This window comes from Podarcis tiliguerta (assembly GCF_965153285.1).
Source record: "Podarcis tiliguerta genome assembly, chromosome: 2".
Classification (NCBI taxonomy): Eukaryota; Metazoa; Chordata; class Lepidosauria; order Squamata; family Lacertidae; genus Podarcis; species Podarcis tiliguerta.
Window position 1 is genome coordinate 10,278,012 of NC_139535.1, and position 21,430 is coordinate 10,299,441.

At 46.9% G+C, this 21,430-nt stretch overlaps 5 protein-coding genes and 1 long non-coding RNA gene across 13 annotated transcripts in view; 3 read left to right on the forward strand and 3 right to left on the reverse strand.

The window, feature by feature from the left end:
- The window catches only part of LOC310670381 (tripartite motif-containing protein 10-like), a 34,266-nt gene extending 30,477 nt beyond the window's left edge, over positions 1-3,789 (forward strand). For both annotated transcript variants that reach the window (XM_083425629.1, XM_083425628.1), the window contains exons 8-9: positions 1,614-1,643; positions 2,246-3,789. In XM_083425629.1, coding sequence (XP_083281755.1) covers positions 1,614-1,643; positions 2,246-2,763 — 548 coding nt within the window. In that variant the 3' untranslated portion in view covers positions 2,764-3,789. The remainder of the gene's footprint in view (positions 1-1,613; positions 1,644-2,245) is intronic.
- The window catches only part of LOC310670265 (uncharacterized protein), a 100,791-nt gene that overhangs the window by 37,318 nt on the left and 42,043 nt on the right, over positions 1-21,430 (forward strand). The window lies entirely within an intron of this gene.
- LOC310671052 overlaps positions 1-21,430 on the reverse strand; it is a 74,252-nt gene that overhangs the window by 24,300 nt on the left and 28,522 nt on the right. The window lies entirely within an intron of this gene.
- The window catches only part of LOC310670792 (uncharacterized protein), a 58,561-nt gene that overhangs the window by 16,593 nt on the left and 20,538 nt on the right, over positions 1-21,430 (reverse strand). The window lies entirely within an intron of this gene.
- On the reverse strand, positions 5,752-14,386 carry LOC310670511 (uncharacterized protein). 3 transcript variants are annotated; one of them, XM_083425975.1, is made up of 5 exons: positions 14,189-14,380; positions 13,853-13,916; positions 11,983-12,524; positions 8,759-8,888; positions 6,405-7,762 (listed from the first exon to the last, which is right to left on the reverse strand). In XM_083425975.1, the coding sequence occupies exons 2-5, from the start codon at positions 13,860-13,862 to the stop codon at positions 6,915-6,917; spliced, it is 1,530 nt and encodes a 509-aa protein (XP_083282101.1). In that variant the 5' UTR covers positions 13,863-13,916; positions 14,189-14,380; the 3' UTR covers positions 6,405-6,914. The 3 variants fall into 3 exon arrangements, with proteins under 3 accessions (XP_083282100.1, XP_083282099.1, XP_083282101.1); XM_083425974.1 differs by lacking the exon at positions 13,853-13,916 and having other exon boundaries at positions 5,752-7,759; positions 14,189-14,386; XM_083425973.1 differs by lacking the exon at positions 13,853-13,916 and having other exon boundaries at positions 5,752-7,762; positions 14,189-14,377.
- LOC310670324 (uncharacterized protein) lies at positions 15,513-19,647 on the forward strand. Of its 5 annotated transcripts, none has more exons than XM_083425499.1 (4): positions 15,513-15,631; positions 16,028-16,482; positions 16,720-16,840; positions 17,514-19,647. In XM_083425499.1, the coding sequence occupies exons 2-4, from the start codon at positions 16,054-16,056 to the stop codon at positions 18,884-18,886; spliced, it is 1,923 nt and encodes a 640-aa protein (XP_083281625.1). In that variant the 5' UTR covers positions 15,513-15,631; positions 16,028-16,053; the 3' UTR covers positions 18,887-19,647. The 5 variants fall into 5 exon arrangements, with proteins under 5 accessions (XP_083281625.1, XP_083281626.1, XP_083281629.1 ...); XM_083425500.1 differs by having other exon boundaries at positions 15,523-15,631; positions 16,033-16,482; XM_083425501.1 differs by having other exon boundaries at positions 15,537-15,635; positions 16,033-16,482.

The following is a 21,430-nucleotide window of genomic DNA, read 5'->3' on the forward strand; positions in this document are numbered from 1 at the left end:
ATGCTAGACTCTATATTTTGTTCTTGCCAAATAGTCAGTGGTAGCACCAGCAGAGCTTCCTTCTTTGCAGCCTAGTCATCATTTCCCCCTTCAATTACCCATTGCCCCATTTATATTGCCATTCTAGTCCTCTGAGGCTGGAATGGTAACTGCCGCAAATGCACCAGGGTATATTGTAAAGTCCTGAGTTTTTGTTCCAACATGTTTCTGTTCATAACTACTGTATATGGAATCTCCTTTGCATATTGTTGCCAATCTACACAATCAGGAGTGGTCCTTTGGGAGGTTCTCGGAGTTTGCTTGGGCTTCACAACAAGCACCTATTACCCTCCTGAGGCATCTCCTCCTCCTCAGACTCACACCCGCATCTGCTCTATCTATCATCTATCTATCTATCTATCTATCTATCTATCTATCTATCTAATCTATCTATCATTTTTATACCACTCCATTATTAGATCTCAGGGCAAATCACAGAATGAAAAAATCCAGTGCTACAACCATCTTGGTCTCACAAGAGATTCCACATTTCACTGGAGAAGGGGAACATTCCAAACAGCCTGTACCTAAATGTTGGTTTGAAAGAATCCCAAACCCCCAAAATGCTTTTATCCACTTTCCAACAAGAACCACAACCACAATGTGGAGTACATTAAGGCCATAAAAATAGGACACAGTGCAAGCAGTGTTGAAGTTGACGTCTATTTTCAACTGAGTTCTCCTCCTTCTGTGATTGAGATCCAGACAGACCATATAGAAATCTGAGTACGGAAGTGTTACTGCTTGCAAAAAAAGGAAGAGAAACCATAAGCTTTCCAAACTGACCTCATTTGGCAAACCTGCTTATCTGACCACTCAACAGAGCTGTGTTGTATGCTCTGAGAGGGCAACGTCCCGTATATGATCCTATCAGCTTTTGATGCAAAAACCATCTCTAGAGTTCCAGGGCAATGCTACCGGAAATTAAATTCAGTGAGGCAGGACTTCATACCCTCCAGCATTTCTCCGATGAAAATAGGGATGTCCTAAGGAAAAGCAGGACAAATCAGAAACCTGGACAGCTTCTGTAAATCCGGGACTGTCCCTGGAGACTAGGGACACTTGGAAGGTCTGGGACTTGCTTTTGCTTGAGAGCTTTGCCAATTCTGCCTCTGCAAGTTTAGTTTCTTGTTATTGTGGAACAATTGCAGCTTTAATAACCCTCACCATCTGAAGCACCAGTGTACTTGGGGCAGATGTGAGGCTGTGGCCAGCTCCCCTTTGTATTCCTGCCTAAGACTGGTATTGCAGAGCTTATGCACCACTATTGATCCTACTTTGAACTATGAGGTTCATAGACAATCTTTTCTAGTATGATTTATTATTTCTGTGCTTTACATTTTTAATTATCTTAATCTGTTCCCCATATGAACTACCCTAATATATTCTGGTAAATGGCAGTATATATACATTGTTGTTGTTGTTAGTTTTTTAAAAAATATATTTGTTCAACTTAATTTATTTAACTTTAAATAAACAATATGCAGTATGTTATGAAGTCATATTCTTGTGACAAGATTTACCAGAGGTCCAACACTGTAGTGCTTAAACTTTCTATCTTCTTCCTTCTTCAGACACTGTATTCCTCAGACTGGCTCAGAAAGGTGAATCACAGAGGGGACGGGAAATGTTGTTTTATTGGGTTTGAACAGCCTGTCCCCCAGACCTTGGAACTATCAGTAGCTTCACTTGAGTCAATTGCGCTGTGATGTAGCAGCCATCATGGCACCCATTTTCTGGATCCACTCACACAAAAAAGGAAAGTAAACATTTTCTGGGTCATTTGAGATACCTGGATTGACAGGAGGGGTACAGCATAAATAATGTTATTATTTTGTTTCTTTATTACATTTATCAATCTCTTTATACAGAGAAAATGTCTCAGAACGACTTGAGCAGATAAAATACACAATGTAAAAGTCAGGAAAAGTCAGAAAAATGTAAGACAATGAACAGAATATACAAAATGTTCATCCAGCAACATATATTGAATAAGGGGGGGAGGAGAGCCTAATTGAAAAGACAGCAAAAAGGGCATTTATCATCTGGAGGAAGGAGAGGAGGGTCCCAATCCTGAATGCAATGCAAGGAAGTCCTATTTCATGAGAGAGGGAACCTGGTTCTTGGGTTTTGTCTTGCATTGGTGTGTCCTCTCTTTCTGCGGATTCTGCCTCTTTTCCTTACGCCTCATCTCTCTCCCCAACAGCAAATGTCGCTCTGGATCCAGCCACAGCTTATCCTCGGCTTGTCCTGTCTGAGGACTGCAAAAGCGTGAGATGGCGAGACGAGTATCAACACCTGCCCAACAATTCTGAGAGGTTCTACAGCGATCCTGCTGTGCTGGGACGTGAGGGCTTCACCAAAGGCAGCCATTACTGGGAAGTCATTGTGGGAAGTGAGGAGATGTGGGCTCTTGGGGTTGCCAGGAAGTCAGTGAGGAGAAAGGGCTGCTTAGCCTTAAGTCCTGAAGGAGGGGTCTGGGCTGTGGGGAAGAGGGGAGGTTGGTACAGTGCCTTCAACCCCCCTGACAACCCTCCACTGTCCCTGAGGAACAAGCCCAAGCGGATCCGAGTGACTCTGAACTATGATGGGAGGGAGGTGTCCTTCTTCGATGCTGACACAGGAGCCCATCTCTACACCTTCCTAGGAGCCTCGTTCTCTGGAGAGATGCTCCTCCCTTTCTTTTGGCTGTCAGGAAACAAAACCCAACTCAGGATGGCTTAAGCCTTAAGGGGACCAAATCTACCTCTCGGGCCAAGGAGGTGTTTCTCTCCAGAGCAAAATGATTGCTCTGAAAGGGAGCGTTTATTTGCAAAGAGCTCTGTTGACATCTTTGCAGAGGTCCTCGGAGAGGATTCATTCCAGCCACAATCAGCAGATATATGAAAAAAGTGGGCTTTGCTTTTCCCATCCCACCCACAGTGTTCTCCCTGCAGCTTTGTTCCAAAAGAGACAGCAACACTTTCAGCAGTTTCAAACAATTTATTTCAACATCCATTATGTCCAATCCTGGTTTCATTTTTTATTTTTCCACCTCTCCCTCTGCACTAGACCTCCACCAGCTGTTTTTGTATTGCTGAAGTGGATTACTAGAAAGCAATCCCTCCACCCACATCGGCAGGGAAACCTCACTGAGATGCATCCAAGGATAACCATGCTTGGAGTTAGATCCACTGAAAGTCATGCACATGGGTAACTTAGCTCCATTGATTTTGGTGAGCTTATTCTGAATAAAACAACCCACTGCTTTGTTGACTTCAGATCTCCAGAGGAAGAAATAAGGGGATTTATGCCAGCTTCCAACCCCTGCTGCAAATGAAGCCTGCCCCTAGCTATAGTTGCTCCAAGATAATTCAGTGGGGCATCTTCTCAGTTCATTCTCTTCTGGATCAGTGTCTTAATCCTTTGTAGATTCTGTATATCACAGAATAGCCATTGAGGTGTCCCCAGATGTTGTTGTCCAGTTCCCATCAGCTTCAGCCAGCAGGGCAGACAGTCAAGGATGATAGAAACTCTAATCTGGACCCCACCACCTTGGCTCTGCTACCCTATATCCTTCCCATTGAAACAACCGTGAAAATAAATTTTGGACGCTATAGATTTATCCTGATCTGGTGCATGCAATGTCTTTTGTTTTGCAGCTGTGTGATTTGTGCTCATATTGTATTGTGGTGGATATTGGCTATAAACAATAAAATTTATAGATAGATTGAACTGCGAAAATAAGTAATAAAATAGTAAAACAATTTTTTTTTAATCCTCACTCCAAAATGTGTGTGTCTCCTTGTGCTTTTGGTTATATTGGGGGTGGGGGTGGAGGAGAAATATGAAGGCCAAAACCTCTCCCCTCCTCTGGTGAATGAAAGCAGGAGACCAGGGGCAGCGAATGAAAAAGCAGGGAAAGACAGACCCTCCAAGTGTCACTATTTTCCAGGGATGTCCCTGATTTAGAGAAGCTGTCCTGGTTTCTGAGTTGATCCCAGAAAGAGAGAGATTTCTGATTTGATCCCAGGAGGAGAGTCCACCACTTCTTGTGTTGCAGAGTCCACTGCCTCTTGAGGCAAAGCAGAAAATGGTGATCATCTGCTACTGCTGCTGAAGTTATCACCCACTGAAGCTGCTGCCTGAGGGGGTGAGAAAAGGAGACTAGAGAGCAGCAGGGGAGGAGGCAGGCAACAGGAGGCAGTGAGGAAAGCAGCGTCCCTGGGGCTTGGACCTGCGGCCCCTCCCTTACTCTCCCCCAATCTGCCCCCTGAGGCAGCTTCCTCATGGGTGAACTGGGCCCTGCTACTAGCTGGTTGCAGTATTTTTATTTCAAAAAGAATCTCTTGCGCAAAGAGCTGTCTTTAGAAATAAATGCTCAGTTGCTTTCTCCCAGCCATCCTGGCTCTTTCCACTTCTGTCCTGCTCTCAGCCTCCGTTTCTCAGCCTTTCTGCACACCCAGAGTTTTGCCCCTCCTGCTGCCCAACAGAGCCTGATCTCAATATCCTTTCGATGCCATTGGCCAGGGGATCCTCTGGGGTCGGCCCTGTGGGGCATGTACTGAATGCGCTCACAGTTTCACAGCAGTTACCTCCAGGGTTGGTTGCAAACAGCAGCTTCAGGGGAGCCGCTCTTCACCCCCTTGGAATCTGGGTTCCACAGGGCACTTATCCCGATGCTATTAGACATCTATAGCAGGGGTGGGGAACCGTTTTTTGATCTGAAGAACCGCATCAAGGGATGTTATAGTGCCACTGTATTCTGCTCTGGTCAGACCTCACCTGGAGTACTGTGTCCAGTTCTGGGCACCACAGTTCAAGAAGGACACTGACAAACTGGAACGTGTCCAGAGGAGGGCAATCAAAATGGTCAAAGGCCTGGAAACGATGCCTTATGAGGAACGGCTAAGGGAGCTGGGCATGTTTAGCCTGGAGAAGAGGAGGTTAAGGGGGGATATGATAGCCATGTTCAAATATATAAAAGGATGTCACATAGAGGAGGGAGAAAGGTTGTTTTCTGCTGCTCCAGAGAAGCGGACACGGAGCAATGGATGCAAACTACAAGAAAGAAGATTCCACCTAAACATTAGGAAGAACTTCCTGACAGTAAGAGCTGTTTGACAGTGGAATTTGCTGCCAAGGAGTGTGGTGGAGTCTCCTTCTTTGGAGGTCTTTAAGCAGAGGCTTGACAACCATATGTCAGGAGTGCTCTGATGGTGTTTCCTGCTTGGCAGGGGGTTGGACTCGATGGCCCTTGTGGTCTCTTCCAACTCTATGATTCTATGATTCCCCTGTGAGCAACCTTCCGAGGGCCGCATGCCAACAGCGGGAGTGTCCAAGTGGCAAAAGTGGGAGGAGCAACTAATGTAAACTTTACCTTTGCAGCTTTCCAGAGACGCAAGAGACATCATGAGTTCAAGAAGACATTCCAGTTGGGCAAGAAAACAAGTGGGGTGAAAAGCAGGGGTGGCGGTGGGATTCCAAGGGTGAGAGAGGTACCCCACCCCTGATTTATACAAACCAGTTGGGAGCAACCAAGACAGGATTTGGAGCGTCCTGATGGCACCCAATTCTGCTTCATAACATGTGAATCAGGTGTGGCTGTGCAAGAACTGGATTGGTGCCAAGGCACAGCTGGATGAGAGCCAATAAACTGGTCTTGAGGGTTGACCTATCTCTTTGGATCTAAGAGTAGTAATCTGATATAGTGATTTATCATTTGCATTTGGATTTTCGAAGGCAAATTTATTCTTGATTTTACATGGTTCACCATCGCAGCATATTTTTTTATATTGACAGTTAATATTGCAAATAAATAATATAAATAGTTGAGGTCTGTTCAGGAGGGTGTGCATAGAGAGCAGCCTGTGCCAGCGGCAACATTCTCCCATGCTTTGGGTGCAAAATATGTGCTCGCAGACTCTCCATTCACCCGAATCTCCTCCCCCTTCGCCAGAATTCTTGTCCCCTCCTCCTTTTTTTTTTAGAGCTAACCATGGTGCAGTGTTACATTGACACCAGCACTAATTCTAACCATGGTTATCTTCAGACAAGACTGCAACCAGAATCTTGAGCACGTGCCAGGCTGGAGCCAGCAAGTGAACAGCAGCAGCTGCCAGGCAGGGGGAGTTCACAGCCCAGAGAAACACAGGACTTAGCAGACGACAGCTTGTTCGAAGCAGTTTGCAAACCTCTCAGCGTGCAAGAACACAGAAGAGGAGGGGTACAAGAAAAGGGGATATTGACACCACAGAAGCGACAGAAGAGCTTCGTTTTTGTGAAATTGTTTCCTGGGGAAGATAAACAACGCTGAGGATTTAGTTGAGTCGTCATCAGGGTAGCTATAAGTCATGGGGGCAGAGAGCTCCAGACAAGTGGCATGGTTTTTCTGGAGTAAAACCAACTTTTAATTGACTGTACGTGTACGCGTCTTGCTGCTGCTACTGCAGGTGTGCAAATCCTGATTAACACGAGCTACAGGTAGACACAATCCTGAGCTATGGTTAAGTCCACTGAGGGAAAGAAGCAGAGTGTACTATAGAGGAGACGGGGAGTGAATCTGTGGCATGATATTGATCTCCAACCACGGTTAGAAGATTGGGAGAGTTATGTTTGCACGCATTATTTGTATGTTTTTAGAAACTGTAAGGACCAAGCTATTCCTGAGCTGCTGATCACAGCCTCTCTCTGTCCACCTCCATCGTGGGGAAAAAGACAATATGGATTTCTACCTGAAGCCCTCTACCCATATTCTTGGGCAACCTGTGACTCTCCAGATATTGCTGGACTACAACTCCCATCATTCCCAAACATAGGGTCATGCTAGCTTAGTTAGTGGGAGTCCCAAACATCTGGAGAACCACAGGTTCCCTCATCCTTGCTCTGCACTTTTATTATTTCTCCTCAGTGTGTGTCCCCTTGTGCTTCATAAGGCTGAGTTTCTGATGGAAGCCTTTGCCGCAGTCTACGCAGTTCCATCGCTTCACACCCATGTGGACTCTCTTATGCCTTATCAGGTGAGAGCTGGTGCTGAAGCTTCTTCCGCACTCGGCACACTCGTACGGTTTCTCTCCAGTGTGGGTCCTCTTGTGCGCAATCAGTTCTCCTTTCTGAATGAAGCTTTTCCCGCAGTCCGAGCACTCGTACGGCTTCTCCCCCGTATGGGTCCTCCTGTGTCTTATCAGGGACGCATTATGGCTGAAGCTTTGTCCACAAGCCAAGCATGTGTATGGTTTCTCCCCCGTGTGAACCCTCTTGTGGTTGATGAGGTTCGAGGTGGTGCTGAAGCTTTTCCCGCACTCTGAGCACTCGTAGGGCCTCTCCCCCGTGTGGGTCCTCTCGTGTATCATCAGGTTCGTCCTTCCGTTTGAGATTTTCCCACAGTATGAGCATCTGAAGGGCTTTTCTCCCTTCTGCATCCTCTGACGACTGAGGAGGACCAAGTTCTGGGAGAGGCTTTTCCCAGTGTCAGAGGCCATCTTTTCTCTCTTACACCCATGAACCCTCCCTTGGAAGGGCCTTTCGTCACATTCCTTGGGATGAACAGTGTTTTCTGCTGCTGTTCCCAGATGGACTTCCTGGTGATGTATGGGTCTTTGCCGACCTATATCCCTCACTTCCTCCTCAGTGGCCTGGAGGGATAGGCTTTCAGCACTTTTCAAGGATATTGTGTCAACGTTCATGCAGTCAAGTCTTTCCAACTCAGGATCCTCCTCCTTCATCCTCACTTGCATATCACCTGCTGGAAGACATCGAAAAACAACCTAAGTTACCTCTTCTTACCTTACATATTGCCTCCAATAATAATACAGTGGTACCTCGGGTTAAGTACTTAATTTGCTCCGGAGGTCCGTTCTTAACCTGAAATTGTTCTTAACCTGAAGCACCACTTTAGCTAATGGGGCCTCCTGCTGCCGCCGCGCCGCCACTGCACAATTTCTGTTCTCATCCTGAAGCAAAGTTCTTAAACCGAGGTACTATTTCTGGGTTAGCGGAGGCTGTAACCAGAAGCGTATGTAACCTGAAGTGTATGTAACCCGAGGTACCACTGTACAGGATAGCTAATGTGGTGTATTGGTTTTAGGAGGAGTGGAGTGACTCCAGCCTGGGGCCTTCTTTATCTGGTTCTCATGACTCTCCTCATTCTTCCCCTACCCCCAGACCCCTCACCAGCCCTCCGTGCCCCTCTCAAGTGCTCCTCAGAGGAACTGCCTCCATTTACTTGACCCTTTTTCTGCTCTGGCAGGGTTTTTCACCAACCGGGTACTCCCAGCTGTGTTGGCTACAACTCCCATTAACCAGCTGTGTTGGCTGGGGCTGATGGGAGTTGTAGTCCTGAGCTGAAAAGTCCATGTTTTGTAGTCCCAAAACTAAGGTGGAGAATCAGCTGTAAGCCATGGTTTCCTTGCTGGCAGCTGAAATTGTAGTTTGGGTTCTAAACTATTGTGTGGCATGAAACCTGAACGGAGCCAGTGGTCAAACAACAACAACAACAACAACAACAAATTTATTAGTACCCATCCATCTGACCGGGTTGCCACTGCCAACATATATAAAAAAATAATAAAACATTAAAAAATCTTCCCAATACAGGGCTGTTCCCTAAACAGGCCCACAGAAAGAGGTTTCTGTGCAGGACAGCCAATCATTCCGCCAAAGAGCAGTGCTGGAGAGGGAATGACAGAAACAACCTCAGGAAAAGAAACTCGTTAACATTTAGCCATAATAAAATCCTTACCCACCAACTTGGTCTCCTCATCATCGCCCTCTTGCTTGGCTTCCAGCAAGAGATGGATTTCCATGGTGGTTGACGAATTCTGCTCCAACATAGGCAAGTTAACAGGCCCTTCTTCTGAAAGGCCAGGGAGCTGGAACAGGAAGAGGCACGCAGTTCAGGATCCTCTTGTCAGGGGTCACAGCTCAGAGGCAGAGCAGAAGGTCCCTAATTCAATACCCTACCTTCACAAAGGGCCAGGAGAGCAACTGTCGATCTGTGTAGGCAGACCTGAGCTAAGTGACAATGTGCTAAATATTTATTTGCTAACCTTTATGCAGACTTTCTTCAAAGGAATCTTGGGCTAGACCTTTCCGGAAGTCTCTGATGTTGTTGGCATCTGCCTTTCTCGAGAAACAGTGGCGTATTCAGTGAAACCACAGCCTCCCGTGTTGTTTTTGCTGCATAATTGACACTAGAGCTACATGCCTGGAGCACAAGCCTGGGTGGTGTACATGGAGGTCCTGGGATACCCAGAGGACAAAAGAACCCCTCTCAGCTTAGCTGATGTGGTCCAAAGGAAAGCAGAGCAATACATCTGGCACCAGCTTGGCTGCAGAAGTTGCCGGAAGGAGAGGTACAAGCAGGGCCGTCTTTAGCAGATGCGGCGCCAGGGTGCAAATATTCACCCAGCGCCCCCAAATTACCACGGATAGTGTTGGGGTGGCCGTAGCTGCACACTGCCAGCCATTGGGGGGCACACCTCTCTCCCATGCCGCTGCGGGACAGCGATCCCCGCAGAGGCTTGGGAGCAGCCGCCGAGACCACATAACACCGGTCTTGAAAGACCTACATTGGCTCCCAGTATGTTTCCGAGCACAATTCAAAGTGTTGGTGCTGACCTGTAAAGCCCTAAATGGCCTCAGCCCAGTATACCTGAAGGAGCGTCTCCACCCCCATCGTTCTGCCCGGACACGGAGGTCCAGCGCCGAGGGCCTTCTGGCGGTTCCCTCACTGCGAGAAGCCAAGTTACAGGGAACCAGGCAGAGGGCCTTCTTGGTAGTGGCACCCTCCCTGTGGAACGCCCTCCCACCAGATGTCAAATAGAACAACTACCAGACATCTGAAGGCAGCCCTGTTTAGGGAAGCTTTTAATGTTTGATGTATTACGGTATTTTAATATTTTGTTGGAAGCCGCCCCGAGTGGCTGGGGAAGCCCAGCCAGATGGGCGGGGTATAAATAATAAATTATTATTATTATTATTATTATTATTCCCTCCCAAGCCTCCTCGGGAGGAGAGTGATCCCCGCAGAGGCTTGGGAGGGAAGTTGCGTGCCCGCCAGCCATATGGTTGGCGGGGCGCAACTGGCGGGTATGCAGGGAAAGGAGAGGCCACCAGCAGAGCTGCGCAGCTCCCCCACTTGCTGGGGCGCCCCAAAGAGGCTGGCACCCTGGCGCGACGCACCACTAAGCGCTATGGGAAGGACGCCTCTGAGTACAAGGTGCAATCCAACCACAGTACCTCAAGGACTGCCTCTTTCCATATGAACTTTCCTAGACCTTAAGATCATCTTCTGAGGGCCTTATTTGTGTGCCTCCTCCATGTGAGGCCTGGAAGGTGGCAACACAAGAAGGGGCCTTTTCTGCGGTGGCTCCCCATCTGTGGAATGCTCTCCCCAGGGAGGTTCGTCTGGCACCTGCATTATACACCTGTAGGCACCAGGCAAAAATGTTCCTATTTAACCAGGGCTTTGGCTGTTTGACATCCAATGCTCTTTTAAAATGAGTTGGGGAGGTGGGCGTGTTAGATGTATCATCACTGATAAGCAGTCAAATACAACATTTCCTGTTGCCTAGAGTGGGCACACAGGGAAATGTTGCTCCAGACAAGGAGGACTTCCTGTCATACCAGCTCTGGAGCATCCTCTGTGTGCGTGTGTGTGACCAAATAGATGGGCGTGACCCTAGCAGACCCTATAAAAAGGGCTAGTCATGCAGCAATCTTCCTCTTCTGCTCTTTTGCCATCTTCCTCTCTTCTGGCTCTTAGCCAGCAGCACACGGCTCATCCTTACAGAGGATGGAAGCTAGCTCAGACTTCTTCTCTCTCCAAATGTAACTGTAACCACAAGATAAAGCCTGCCTTCAGGACAATACTGTGAAGTGAATGTAAGTAAACTATACTCTTACTTTTAAACACGACTGTCATGTTATTATTATTTTAAGAGGGAAATAAAGGGGGGGGAACTTACCAGGAACAATCCAGACTGGACATGTCAGACTGGATTGCTCAACTTAAATGATGCTAACGAATCCATCAACTTGCTTCCAGCAATGTGCAAGGGAATGTGCTCTGCTGCTTGCTCACTAGCATGAGTGAGGAGGGATAATATTTAATAATAATAATAATAATAATAATAATAATAATAATAATAATAATAATAATAATTTATTTATTTATACTCCAGCCATCTGGCTGAGTTTCCCCAGCCACTCTGGGTGGCTTCCAATCGTGTTTTAAAAACAATACAGCATTAAATATTAAAAACTTCCCTAAACACGGCTGCCTTCAGATGTCTTTTAAAGATAAGATAGCTGCTTATTTCCTTCACATCTGAAGGGAGGGCGTTCCACAAGGCAGGCGCCACTACCAAGAAGGCCCTCTGCCTGGTTCCCTGTAACCTCACTTCTCGCAATGAGGGAACCGCAAGAAGGCTCTTGGCGTTGGATCTCAGTGTCCGGGCTGAACAATGGGGGTGGAGACGCTCCCTCAGGTATACTGGACCAAGACCCTCCAGGGCTTTAAAGGTCAGCACCAACACTTTGAATTGTGCTCGGAAACGTACTGGGAGCCAATGCAGATCTCTCAGGACTGGTGTTAAGTTGCCCCGGCAGCCATTCCCAGTCACCAGTCTAGCTGCCGCATTCTGGATTCATTGCAGTTTCTGGGTCACCTTCAAGGTAGCCCCATGTAGAGCATATCCTCTTCTACTTTCCTCAACATCCCCACAGGGTGGTTATTGGGTTTTTAGGTTATTGGCTCTAGCGTCTACGACTCTGACTGGCAACAGCTCTTCAGGATTTTCAGTGAGAGACTCTCCCAGCCCTACAGATGCTGAGGCCTGAACCCGGGACCTTTTGCATGCAAAGCAGATTGGATGGACCTTTGTCCTGACGCCACAGGTCTCTTTTTATGCTGCCACTGCCGCCCACAGGTGCATTAAGGTGAACAGCATGCAGAACCCTCACCTCTTGTTCTGTTCTCATGGCCTCCCGGTGGATCTTCATCAAGAAATCCTCCACCTGAGCCACAGCCTCCGTGCAGTTCCCCGGACCACGTTCCCAGACCCAGCTCTGCATCTCCTGGGGCAGAATGGTGAGGAACTGCTCCAGAACCACCAGGTCCACGATCTGCTCCTTGGTGTGTCTGTCTGGCTTCAGCCACCGATAGCAGAGTTCCTGGAGATGATTGCACACGTCTCGAGGGCCATCAGTCTCCAGGTAGCAGAACTGCCTGAAGCTTTGGCGCCGCATCTCCAAGCTGGCGGCATCCTCATCCAGAACCTCTTCCTTCACTTCCACAGGAGAATCTTCCCTTCTACTAGGCCACCTGCTGAAAGAGACCTGGGTATCCTTATGAACTCCCATGGACATCTGTTGAGGCACCTGCAAGCTTTTCCACCCTGAAAATGGGGCCTGCATCTGCAGTGGCAAAACCTTCTGCCGCTGAGATTCCCAGCCCTGTGGGTCTTGCTCCTCCATTTTCAGGTCTTGCTCCTCCATTTTTATTCCTGGAAAAGAAAAGCAATGCCAATAAGCAACAGGCAATGAAAACTGGGCATGTTTAAAAGGTAAAGGTACCCCTGCCGGTACGGGCCAGTCTTGACAGACTCTAGGGTTGTGCGCCCATCTCACTCAAGAGGCCGGGGGCCAGCGCTGTCTGCAGACACTTCCAGGTCACGTGGCCAGCGTGACGAAGCTGCTCTGGCGAGCCAGAACCACACACGGAAACACCGTTTACCTTCCCGCTAGTAAGCGGTCCCTATTTATCTACTTGCACCCGGGGGTGCTTTCGAACTGCTAGGTTGGCAGGCGCTGGGACCGAGCAACGGGAGCGCACCCCGCTGCGGGGATTCGAACTGCCGACCTTTCGATCGGCAAGCCCTAGGCGCTGAGGCTTTTACCCACAGCGCCACCCGCGTCCCCAGGGGCATGTTTACTCCCCCCTAATAGACACATTTTATTAATAAAAAATATAGCATATGTGCTATCAACCATCCATGACTCATGGATGGGGAACATGTGACCCTGCAGATATTGCTGGACTACAATTCCCATCATCCTTGGTTGTTGGCCTTGCTGGCTGGGGACTGCATTCAACAATGTCTGAAGGGCCCCTGGTTTATACAGGAAGCTGCCTTATGCCAAGTCAGACTGTCAGCTGCTCTCCAGGGTTCCAGGCATTAAGAGTTTCATGCTCTACAGAAGTGTTTCCCAAACGTGGGCCTCCAGCTATTTTTGAACTACAATTCCTATCATCCCTGACCACTGGTCCTGCTAGGTAGGAATGATGGGAGTTGTAAGTTCAAAAACAGTTGGAGACCCAAGATTGGGAAACCTTGTTCTGCAAGCAAGAGGCTGGAATGAAACCTCTGCTTACAGTAAATATTAAAATTAACAATAAAAACAGCTAATAACATTTAAACAAAGACAAAAACCAACAGTGAAAGATATTAAAACATGCCAGCATCTATGTGTCTGCATAGGTTTGCCTAAACAAAAATGTTTTTAAGCAGGTGCTGCAAAGAGCACAGCGACATTAGCACAGCCTAATGTCAACAGTTTCTGACTTTTAGAAGACATCTGAAGGCAGTCCTGTTTAGGGAAGTTTTTAATGTCTGACGTTTTATCGTGTTTTTGGTAATTCTGTTGAGAGTCGCCAAGAGTGGCTGGGGAAAACCCAGCCAGATGGGTGGGGTATTATTGTTGTTGTTGTTGTTTTTATTATTATTATTATTATTATTATTATTAACAGGCAGACAGGCAGGGATCTCCAATGTTGCCCCTGCCACACTAAAGGATAAATTTCTTACAGCTGCAGAAGGAGTATGTGTGGCACCTGTTAACATTGCCAGTTCTGCGGATCCAAGTGTCTGAACCAGCACATATCCGGTGTGGTGATCCTGAAGGTATGATGAAGATTATTATAATAAATAAATACAATTTGTGATTAGCACAGCGCCCATTCTTCCTTCACAACCAATATCAGTGGTCCTTCCTAGCTGATCTGACGCCCCTGGGTGAGAGGGGGAAGCCCAGATCTTCACTGAGCCCGAGGGCACTTGCTGAGCCTGAGAAGAGTCTCATCTCTCACCCTCTACTTGCTCTCCCAACAGATCCCCTTCTGCTAGATTCCGCTCGATCCACTTCCCCTCCCCTCCTTCCTGGAACTCACCTGCTTTAGGCAGGCTTTGCATTGCTCGCCCTTGGCAGCAGCCCCCTAATCGCTCCAAGGATAAGAAACCCAAAAGTGGGGGGCGGGGATTTGTTTTTCAATTGAAATAGAAAGGAGGAGGGGAAAGTGGCTTTGCTTTCCTGAGTTCTCCCCCAATTTGTCACACATACCCGGCCACTCTAGGCATCCTCGTTCAGTGCCCTTTAACTCTTTCAGTGCCTCGCAGCAAACGCTGGAGTTCATTGGTGCGTCCCCCGCCCCCAGATCATTAATGTTGGAAAGTCTGTTTCCATTCGGGAACTCGCAATTTTGCAAAAAAGAGGGAATGAGCGCCATCTGCCTGATCAGGTGTTTCCTGTCCAGCAAAAGGACCGCATTGCAATAGACAGTCGTTAAGTCCCATTAAGTTCAATGGGATTTACTCCTAGGCAAGTGTATGCCCATTGAAGCCCCTCTGCAGACACCCACAAATTGGTATTGTCTCTTCTGAGTACCCCGACTGTGCAATATATTTATGGTTCGTTGTTTTGTTCAGTAGTATTCAAAGCAGCCTTTAAGAGCACCCGGCCTCCCGGGTTACGTACAAACTTAAACCCAGTACTGAACTCGCTGGTGGGTATCTTATCATCACGCTCCAAATTACAGCCTTACAAAGTGTGAAAGCTTTACAGAAGGAGCAGGTGTATCCCTGATTTACAGAAGGCTTGTTCGCATGTTACACTGAACACTGGTGCACACTGTCTCTGCATATGTGCAGGTGCTCTTGCGAAAGAGTGAACCCTTGTTGATCTGCATATCACAGCTGCTGCGTACACAGGTGTCCAGGCTGTCGACTTGTGAAACGCTACACGTCAGCAACTGTACGCGTGTGAAATACTTGTGTACAGAGAGGTATACTGCACAGATTGTGCACTCATCGAATGTAACATGTGAACACTCCTCTTGTATTCACAAGTACACTGGTTGTGCATCACTTGAATGCAACATGTGGACACACGACACTCACACTGCGATGTATTTTTTAAGTTGGTATTTGCTAGGATATGTGATGCTGTACAAAACTCTGCAAATTAAATAAGTAAACAATAGCAATACGCCTACAGATACAGAAATAGGGAGAGATGGAGGCTAAGGGAGAGGATACATTTATTATGAATCAAAAGCGGTTAGTCTAAAACTTCTGCTCCCCACCACCCATTAGTAAAAGGTGTGCAATGCCAGGAATAATCTTTGTGTCGAAGGGAAGAGTTAAACTGACAACTCTCCCGTTCCTAGATAGGCAAGGGCTGGGTGCGTCTTGGAGGGGCATTGACTTCCTGTTCCTGCCCATCCCCATAGCTTTGGTGCAATAAATAGCTGGGGGGCGGGGGGGGGGGGTATTTTGGCTTAGGAGACTTTGGCTCCAGGGATCTGAATCCCCAGCACTGGAAACAGTAGCGAGAGGTAAGTTGCGTAGGGGATGAAGCGGAAAGGCAGAGATCAGCTGGTAGGCGAAAGAGGGAGAGAAACGGCAGAAAAGGGACGGGATTGCAATTGGCCGGTCAGGGTTGCAAACAGGGAGAAGACATGCAAAGGACCCGGATCTTGCGGGTTGTCTGTGCACCAATGCGCCCTTTTCGAACTGGGAAAGGAGCAAGGCCAAGAGATGCAAAAACACTGGAGAGAAAACAAGGTTTCTCTAACCAAGTGTCAGCCTTAAGCTTCTGGGGAAGGGAACCTGTGGCTCTCTAGATGTAGGGGGAGGACAGCAACTCAGAGCACCTGCCTTGCAGTCAGAAGTTTCCAGGTTCAATCCCCACTCGAGCGTCTGCATTTCTTAATGCAAACTCTCTTTTCTAGTCCAGGAGCTTCGGTGAGAATAAAAAATGGAAGTGCATGAACCACCAGGACCTGGACCAGGCGAGCGATTGGATGCAGGAAGAGGCAAACCCCACATCCCTCAAATGGGAGCCACCAGGGAGTTACTGAATGAGCAAGAGCCGAATGAGCAGGGCTGGGAAGGCCAGTGGCCAGGATTCATGGAGACCCTGCCGGCCCCTCAGTCCCAGAGGAAAACTCAATGGCTGCTTGAGCCCACCTCAGGAGAGGGTGCTGAGGGATTCCAGGTCTCCTTTGAAGGAGCTGAGGGCAGCCTGGAGCACAGAGGAGGGGACATGTCTAGCACCCGGCTAGGCCTCAGCCGAGAGAGCCTGGATTCTTCCGTGAAAGTGAAGGAAGAGATTCTGGAGGACGAGGACACTGTCAGCACCTACTTCAAGGAATTCACTGGCCAAAGAGCCATGGAGGCCCCAGAGGTAATTTAACCCACTCTGGGAAGCTTTGCAACCAGGATTTATTCAACCTTCCCCTTCTGCCCATCTGTATTGTGCAATAAATCTCAATTTTATAGGGACTTGACACAGCCACACGAAGGTAGTCCTGCATGGTTGTTCCCTCAGTGCTGGGTGGAGTGGTGATTGTGAGAAATCAGAATTATTGGCATTGATGCAGACTTTCTAATTTGTATCTCCCTACCTCCCTTTCTATTTCAGATGCCACCAGGATCCGTTGAAGACGTGGCAGCTGATTACCCCAAGTTAATCTCAAATCCTGTGAAGGGCCAAATTCCTCTGGAAGTCAAGGAGGAGGGTTGCGGAGAGGCCAGCTTGCTGGGTAAGGATTTGTTTTTTTTATATATATATAATATTTTATTAAGATTTTTCAAAACATTACAAAGAAAAAAAAGAGAAAAAAGAAAGGTACAAAAATAAAAAAACAATTAAAAACAGTTCAATCTTTCATAACTTGTCTTACATTTGCTTGTTTCCCGGACCTCCCCACACCTCCCCTCTTTGTATTCCAGTTAAATTTATTTATTCAGCAAATCCTTTCCCTCTTTACCTTTACCCTTATCTTTGATCTTAATATATTATAACTTTAAATTTTCACCTGTTAACAATCCGTTTTTGCATATTCCTTCATGACATTATTACTAAAAACCCCTTAACCTCAATTTGAATCCTGAAAGTTAGTATTATTTGGAAACTTCTAGATGCTTCTGATAGGCGGAAGTTTTTCTCCCTCTCTTTCAACACTATGACTCAGGGACATTCAACAACCTGAATGCTGGAAGATTCAGGGCACATTTGTAAGGCTTGTATTTCTGCACACCTTTGGGTTTCCCTGAGCCTGTTGATGTGTGGATGGTAGCTTTTGGGCTATATCACTTACAGGAAAAACTCAATCTTAAGAGTGGAAGATTGGGTAATTCACTTTATTCCTTTGAGAAAACTTTTTCTGTCTCCAGTACAGGGTTTAACTCATGCCGTTATTCTGTTTCTTCCAGTAGGCCAAGAGTGGGAGAGCGTAAAGGAGGCTTTTCCACTTAAGCAAATTGACACCAGTGGAATCTCCTTGGAAAGAGCTAAAGGGGTGTTTTTCCTGGGTGGCGAGGTGGACGAGATCCCTGCAGTTCAAGAATCCAAGCAGGAGTACCGTCAGTGGACAATGCCAGAATACAGGTTACTTTGTGAGGAAGGTAACAGTGACTCGTGCAAAGGAAGTTTCCAAGATAAATTCTTGAGGCATGAGGCAATACAGATGGACTCAGAGTGTGGAAAGAACTTCTGTCAGGACGCTGATCTAACTAAGAATCAGAAAATGCTGTACACATGCACATTCTGTGGGAAAATTGCTAACAGGAGAGCAGACCTTCTTGTCCACGAGAGAACCCACACTGGAGAAAAACCATACAAGTGCTCCGAGTGTGGGAAAAGCTTCAATACCACGTCTTACCTCACAAAACACAAAAGAATACACACGGGAGAGAAACCGTATAAATGTTCAGAGTGCGGGCAAAGCTTCTGTCAGAAAGGGAATCTGGTTTCACATGTCAGAATCCACACGGGGGAGAAACCATATAAGTGTGGGGAGTGCGGACAAAGCTTCAGTCAAAGGAAAATCCTTGGTAAACACCAGAGGATCCACACGGGAGAGAAACCATATAAGTGTTTAGAATGCGGGCAAAGCTTCAGTCAGGCATCACATCTCCTTACGCACAGAAGGACCCACACAGGAGAAAAACCTCATAAATGCTCAGACTGTGGGAAAAACTTTAATCAGAAAGGAGACCTTGTTATCCACAAGAGAAAGCACACTGGGCAAAAGCCATATGAATGCTCTAAGTGTGGGAAAAGCTTTAGCACAGGCTATCAGTTCATAAACCATAAAAGGTTACATACAGGGGAGAAACCCTATACTTGCTCAGAATGTGGACAGAGCTTTAATTGGAAGTCAAACCTTATTACACACAGGAGAATCCATACTGGTGAGAAGCCATATGTGTGCTCCATCTGTAGGAAAAGTTTCAGCGATAAATCCTCCCTCACTAAACACCTGAGAACCCACACAGGAGAGAAACCCTACAAATGCTCTGATTGTGGGCAAAGTTTCAATTTGAAATCAAACCTTATCACACACCAGAGAACCCATACTGGAGAGAAACCGTATTCGTGCCCCGAGTGTGGGAAAAGCTTAAGTCATAGATCCTCCCTTACGAAGCACATGAGGACCCACACAGGAGAAAAGCCTTATGAGTGCTATGAATGCGGGAAAAGCTTTATTTCTAGCTCTGACTGTAAGAAACACGAAAGGGTACACACACGAGAGAAACCATACAAACGCGGGAGGAAATGTCCACTATTCCCTCTGTTTCCGTAACAGAAAATCTACATGTGAACCTTTAGGATGTCTGTGAAGAAGAGTTTGGAGTGAAAGCTTCATAAATTTAGACTGTGTGAATAGTTTATGCTGGAGATCAATGGCTACTAGATTAAAAAAAAGTGAAACTATACAGGGTTTTTTATCTCTAGGCAACATTCCATTCATTGCACATGGAAAGCAGACCTCATAGATAGATTCTTGAAATTCCTTGATAGAAATTAAGTCATTGCTAGATTCCACCATATTAATATTTAGTTTAGTTGCTGAAATTCATTGGAGACAGATAGAGCACTAACCTCACTCTCCAACAGCCAGAGGATTATCCAAAACTCAGCAGGGAGGATAGGGACAAAACCAGAACTATCATGGGCTCTGGCTCCACCTACTGTTGGCCTCCTTGCCTTCCAGCTACCAGTCACAGTGGGCACCAGTATCCACTGCTGAACATATGGGTGCTGAACTAATGTTCCAACATTTTATCTTGCTGTAGAGAAATCTGATGGACTCTGGGCCCGAGCATCCAAAAGGTTGGTGTTGGCCCCTTAGAAGATCCAAATATTTATTCACCTATTTTGGAGCGCTGGTGCCTACAAACAAGAGAAGCAAAATAGCTGCTGCTACAAAAAAACAAAAACAAAACAAAAAAAACACCCGGAAATATTGTGTGCAGCTAGTAAAATTTGTATTGCATTGGGGTGATTTTGATATTAGTTTGTTTGTTGGTTTCTCCCTCTCTCTTTTTAAAGGTTTTCAATATACCTGTTCTGTGTAGTTTTCTTTTCAGCCATTGTTAGCCTCTGTCTGGAGTTGGGTGAATGGAGGTTTTGAGTGTGTCAATTCATACACACTTCAGACTCCAGTGATGCTAAATGTAGTTGATGCACATGCGATGGCTGAAAGAGTTGTGTGCAAAGAGTTTTCTCATTAAATTCTAGATCTTCCCCCAATCCTGTTCAATATATACAAATCTCAGGGGAATTGAGCACCATATACTTGCGCCAAAAAACCACAAGTCCTGTCACCTTAAAACACGGACAGGGAACCTCAGGGGCTGAATGTGGCCCTGCAGACCCCTCTCTAGCCCTGGGAACTCTCTCCAGGCATCCCACGTGCTTTTGCCTGGCTGGAATGTGTCCTTGAACTCTGATCATGCCTCTTGCTTCCCTGGATGGAAGACACAAAGAGAGGTATAAGTGTAGAAAAGTAATATTTGCATTTGGTGGTCTGCCCATTTTCGCCTCTGGCTTGACTCATCCCTGGCCCACGGACGTTTGCCCAGAAAGGAAAATGGCTCTCAAACCCAAAAAAGTTTCCGCCACCCCTGCCTTAAAGGTAAAGGGACCCCTGACCATTAGGTCCACTCGCGGACGACTCTGGGGTTGCGGTGCTCATCTCGCTTTACTGGCCAAGGGAGCCGGCGTACAGCTTCCGGGTCATGTGGCCAGCATGACTAAGCCGCTTCTGGCGAACCAGAGCAGTGCACGGAAATGCCGTTTACCTTTCCGTCGGAGCGGTACCTCTTTATCTACTTGCACTTTGATGTGCTAGGTTGGCAGGAGCAGGGACCAAGCAATGGGAGCTCACCCAGTTGCGGGGATTCGAACCGCGACCTTCTGATCGGTAAGCCCTAGGCTCTGTGGTTTAACCCACAGTGCCACCCGCCTTACAGATCAACAAATTAATTGTGGACAAAACTTACCTATAGCCATGCTGCTCTGCTGTTTGAGGAGGACCTCCAACAGAAAAAAGAAAAAGGATGACAGCTATATTAGCACTCAGAACTAACGTGTCAGAAGTTTGCAGTGCAATCCTGTACGATTCTACTGAACATAGAAATGGTAAACCTCATTCAATACAGTTGGTCTTACACGAAGGAAAATGTAGCTTTCGGCCTTAAGAGGCAGCGTGCCTTTAAGTACGAGTTGCTAAGAAGTCGCAATGGGAATATGCTATAGTCGTTGTGTCTTGCTTATGGGCTTCTCAGAGTTACCTGCCTGGTCACAAAATCTTGCAATATAAGGGTCTTTGAGATGATCCAGAATGGTTTTTTCATACCACAGAATAGTGAGGAAAAGTACAGTGGTACCTCGGGTTACAGATGCTTCAGGTTACAGACGCTTCAGGTTACAAACTCCGCTAACCCAGAAATAGTGCTTCAGGTTAAGAACTTTGCTTCAGGATGAGAACAGAAATTGTGCGGCGGCGGCACAGCAGCAGTGGGAGGCCCCATTAGCTAAAATGGTGCTTCAGGTTAAGAACAGTTTTAGGTCAAGAACGGACCTCCAGAACGAATTAAGTTCTTAACCTGAGGTACCACTGTATGAGCTTTCTTGAATTCTTGTTTTCAGTTCATAATACGATTCCAAAGCAGAGGTCCAGGACCACCTGCATAAAACTCCCTGGGACTGTGAGAATGGGAGAGGAACAATACATTTGCTCTTCTGCTCTCAAATTTTTCTGTTTTTTTTTTAAAAAAATAAAATAACAATGTGCGCACATAGGTATAAAAATACCTGTGCACATGCTCAGAATGGAAAAGGG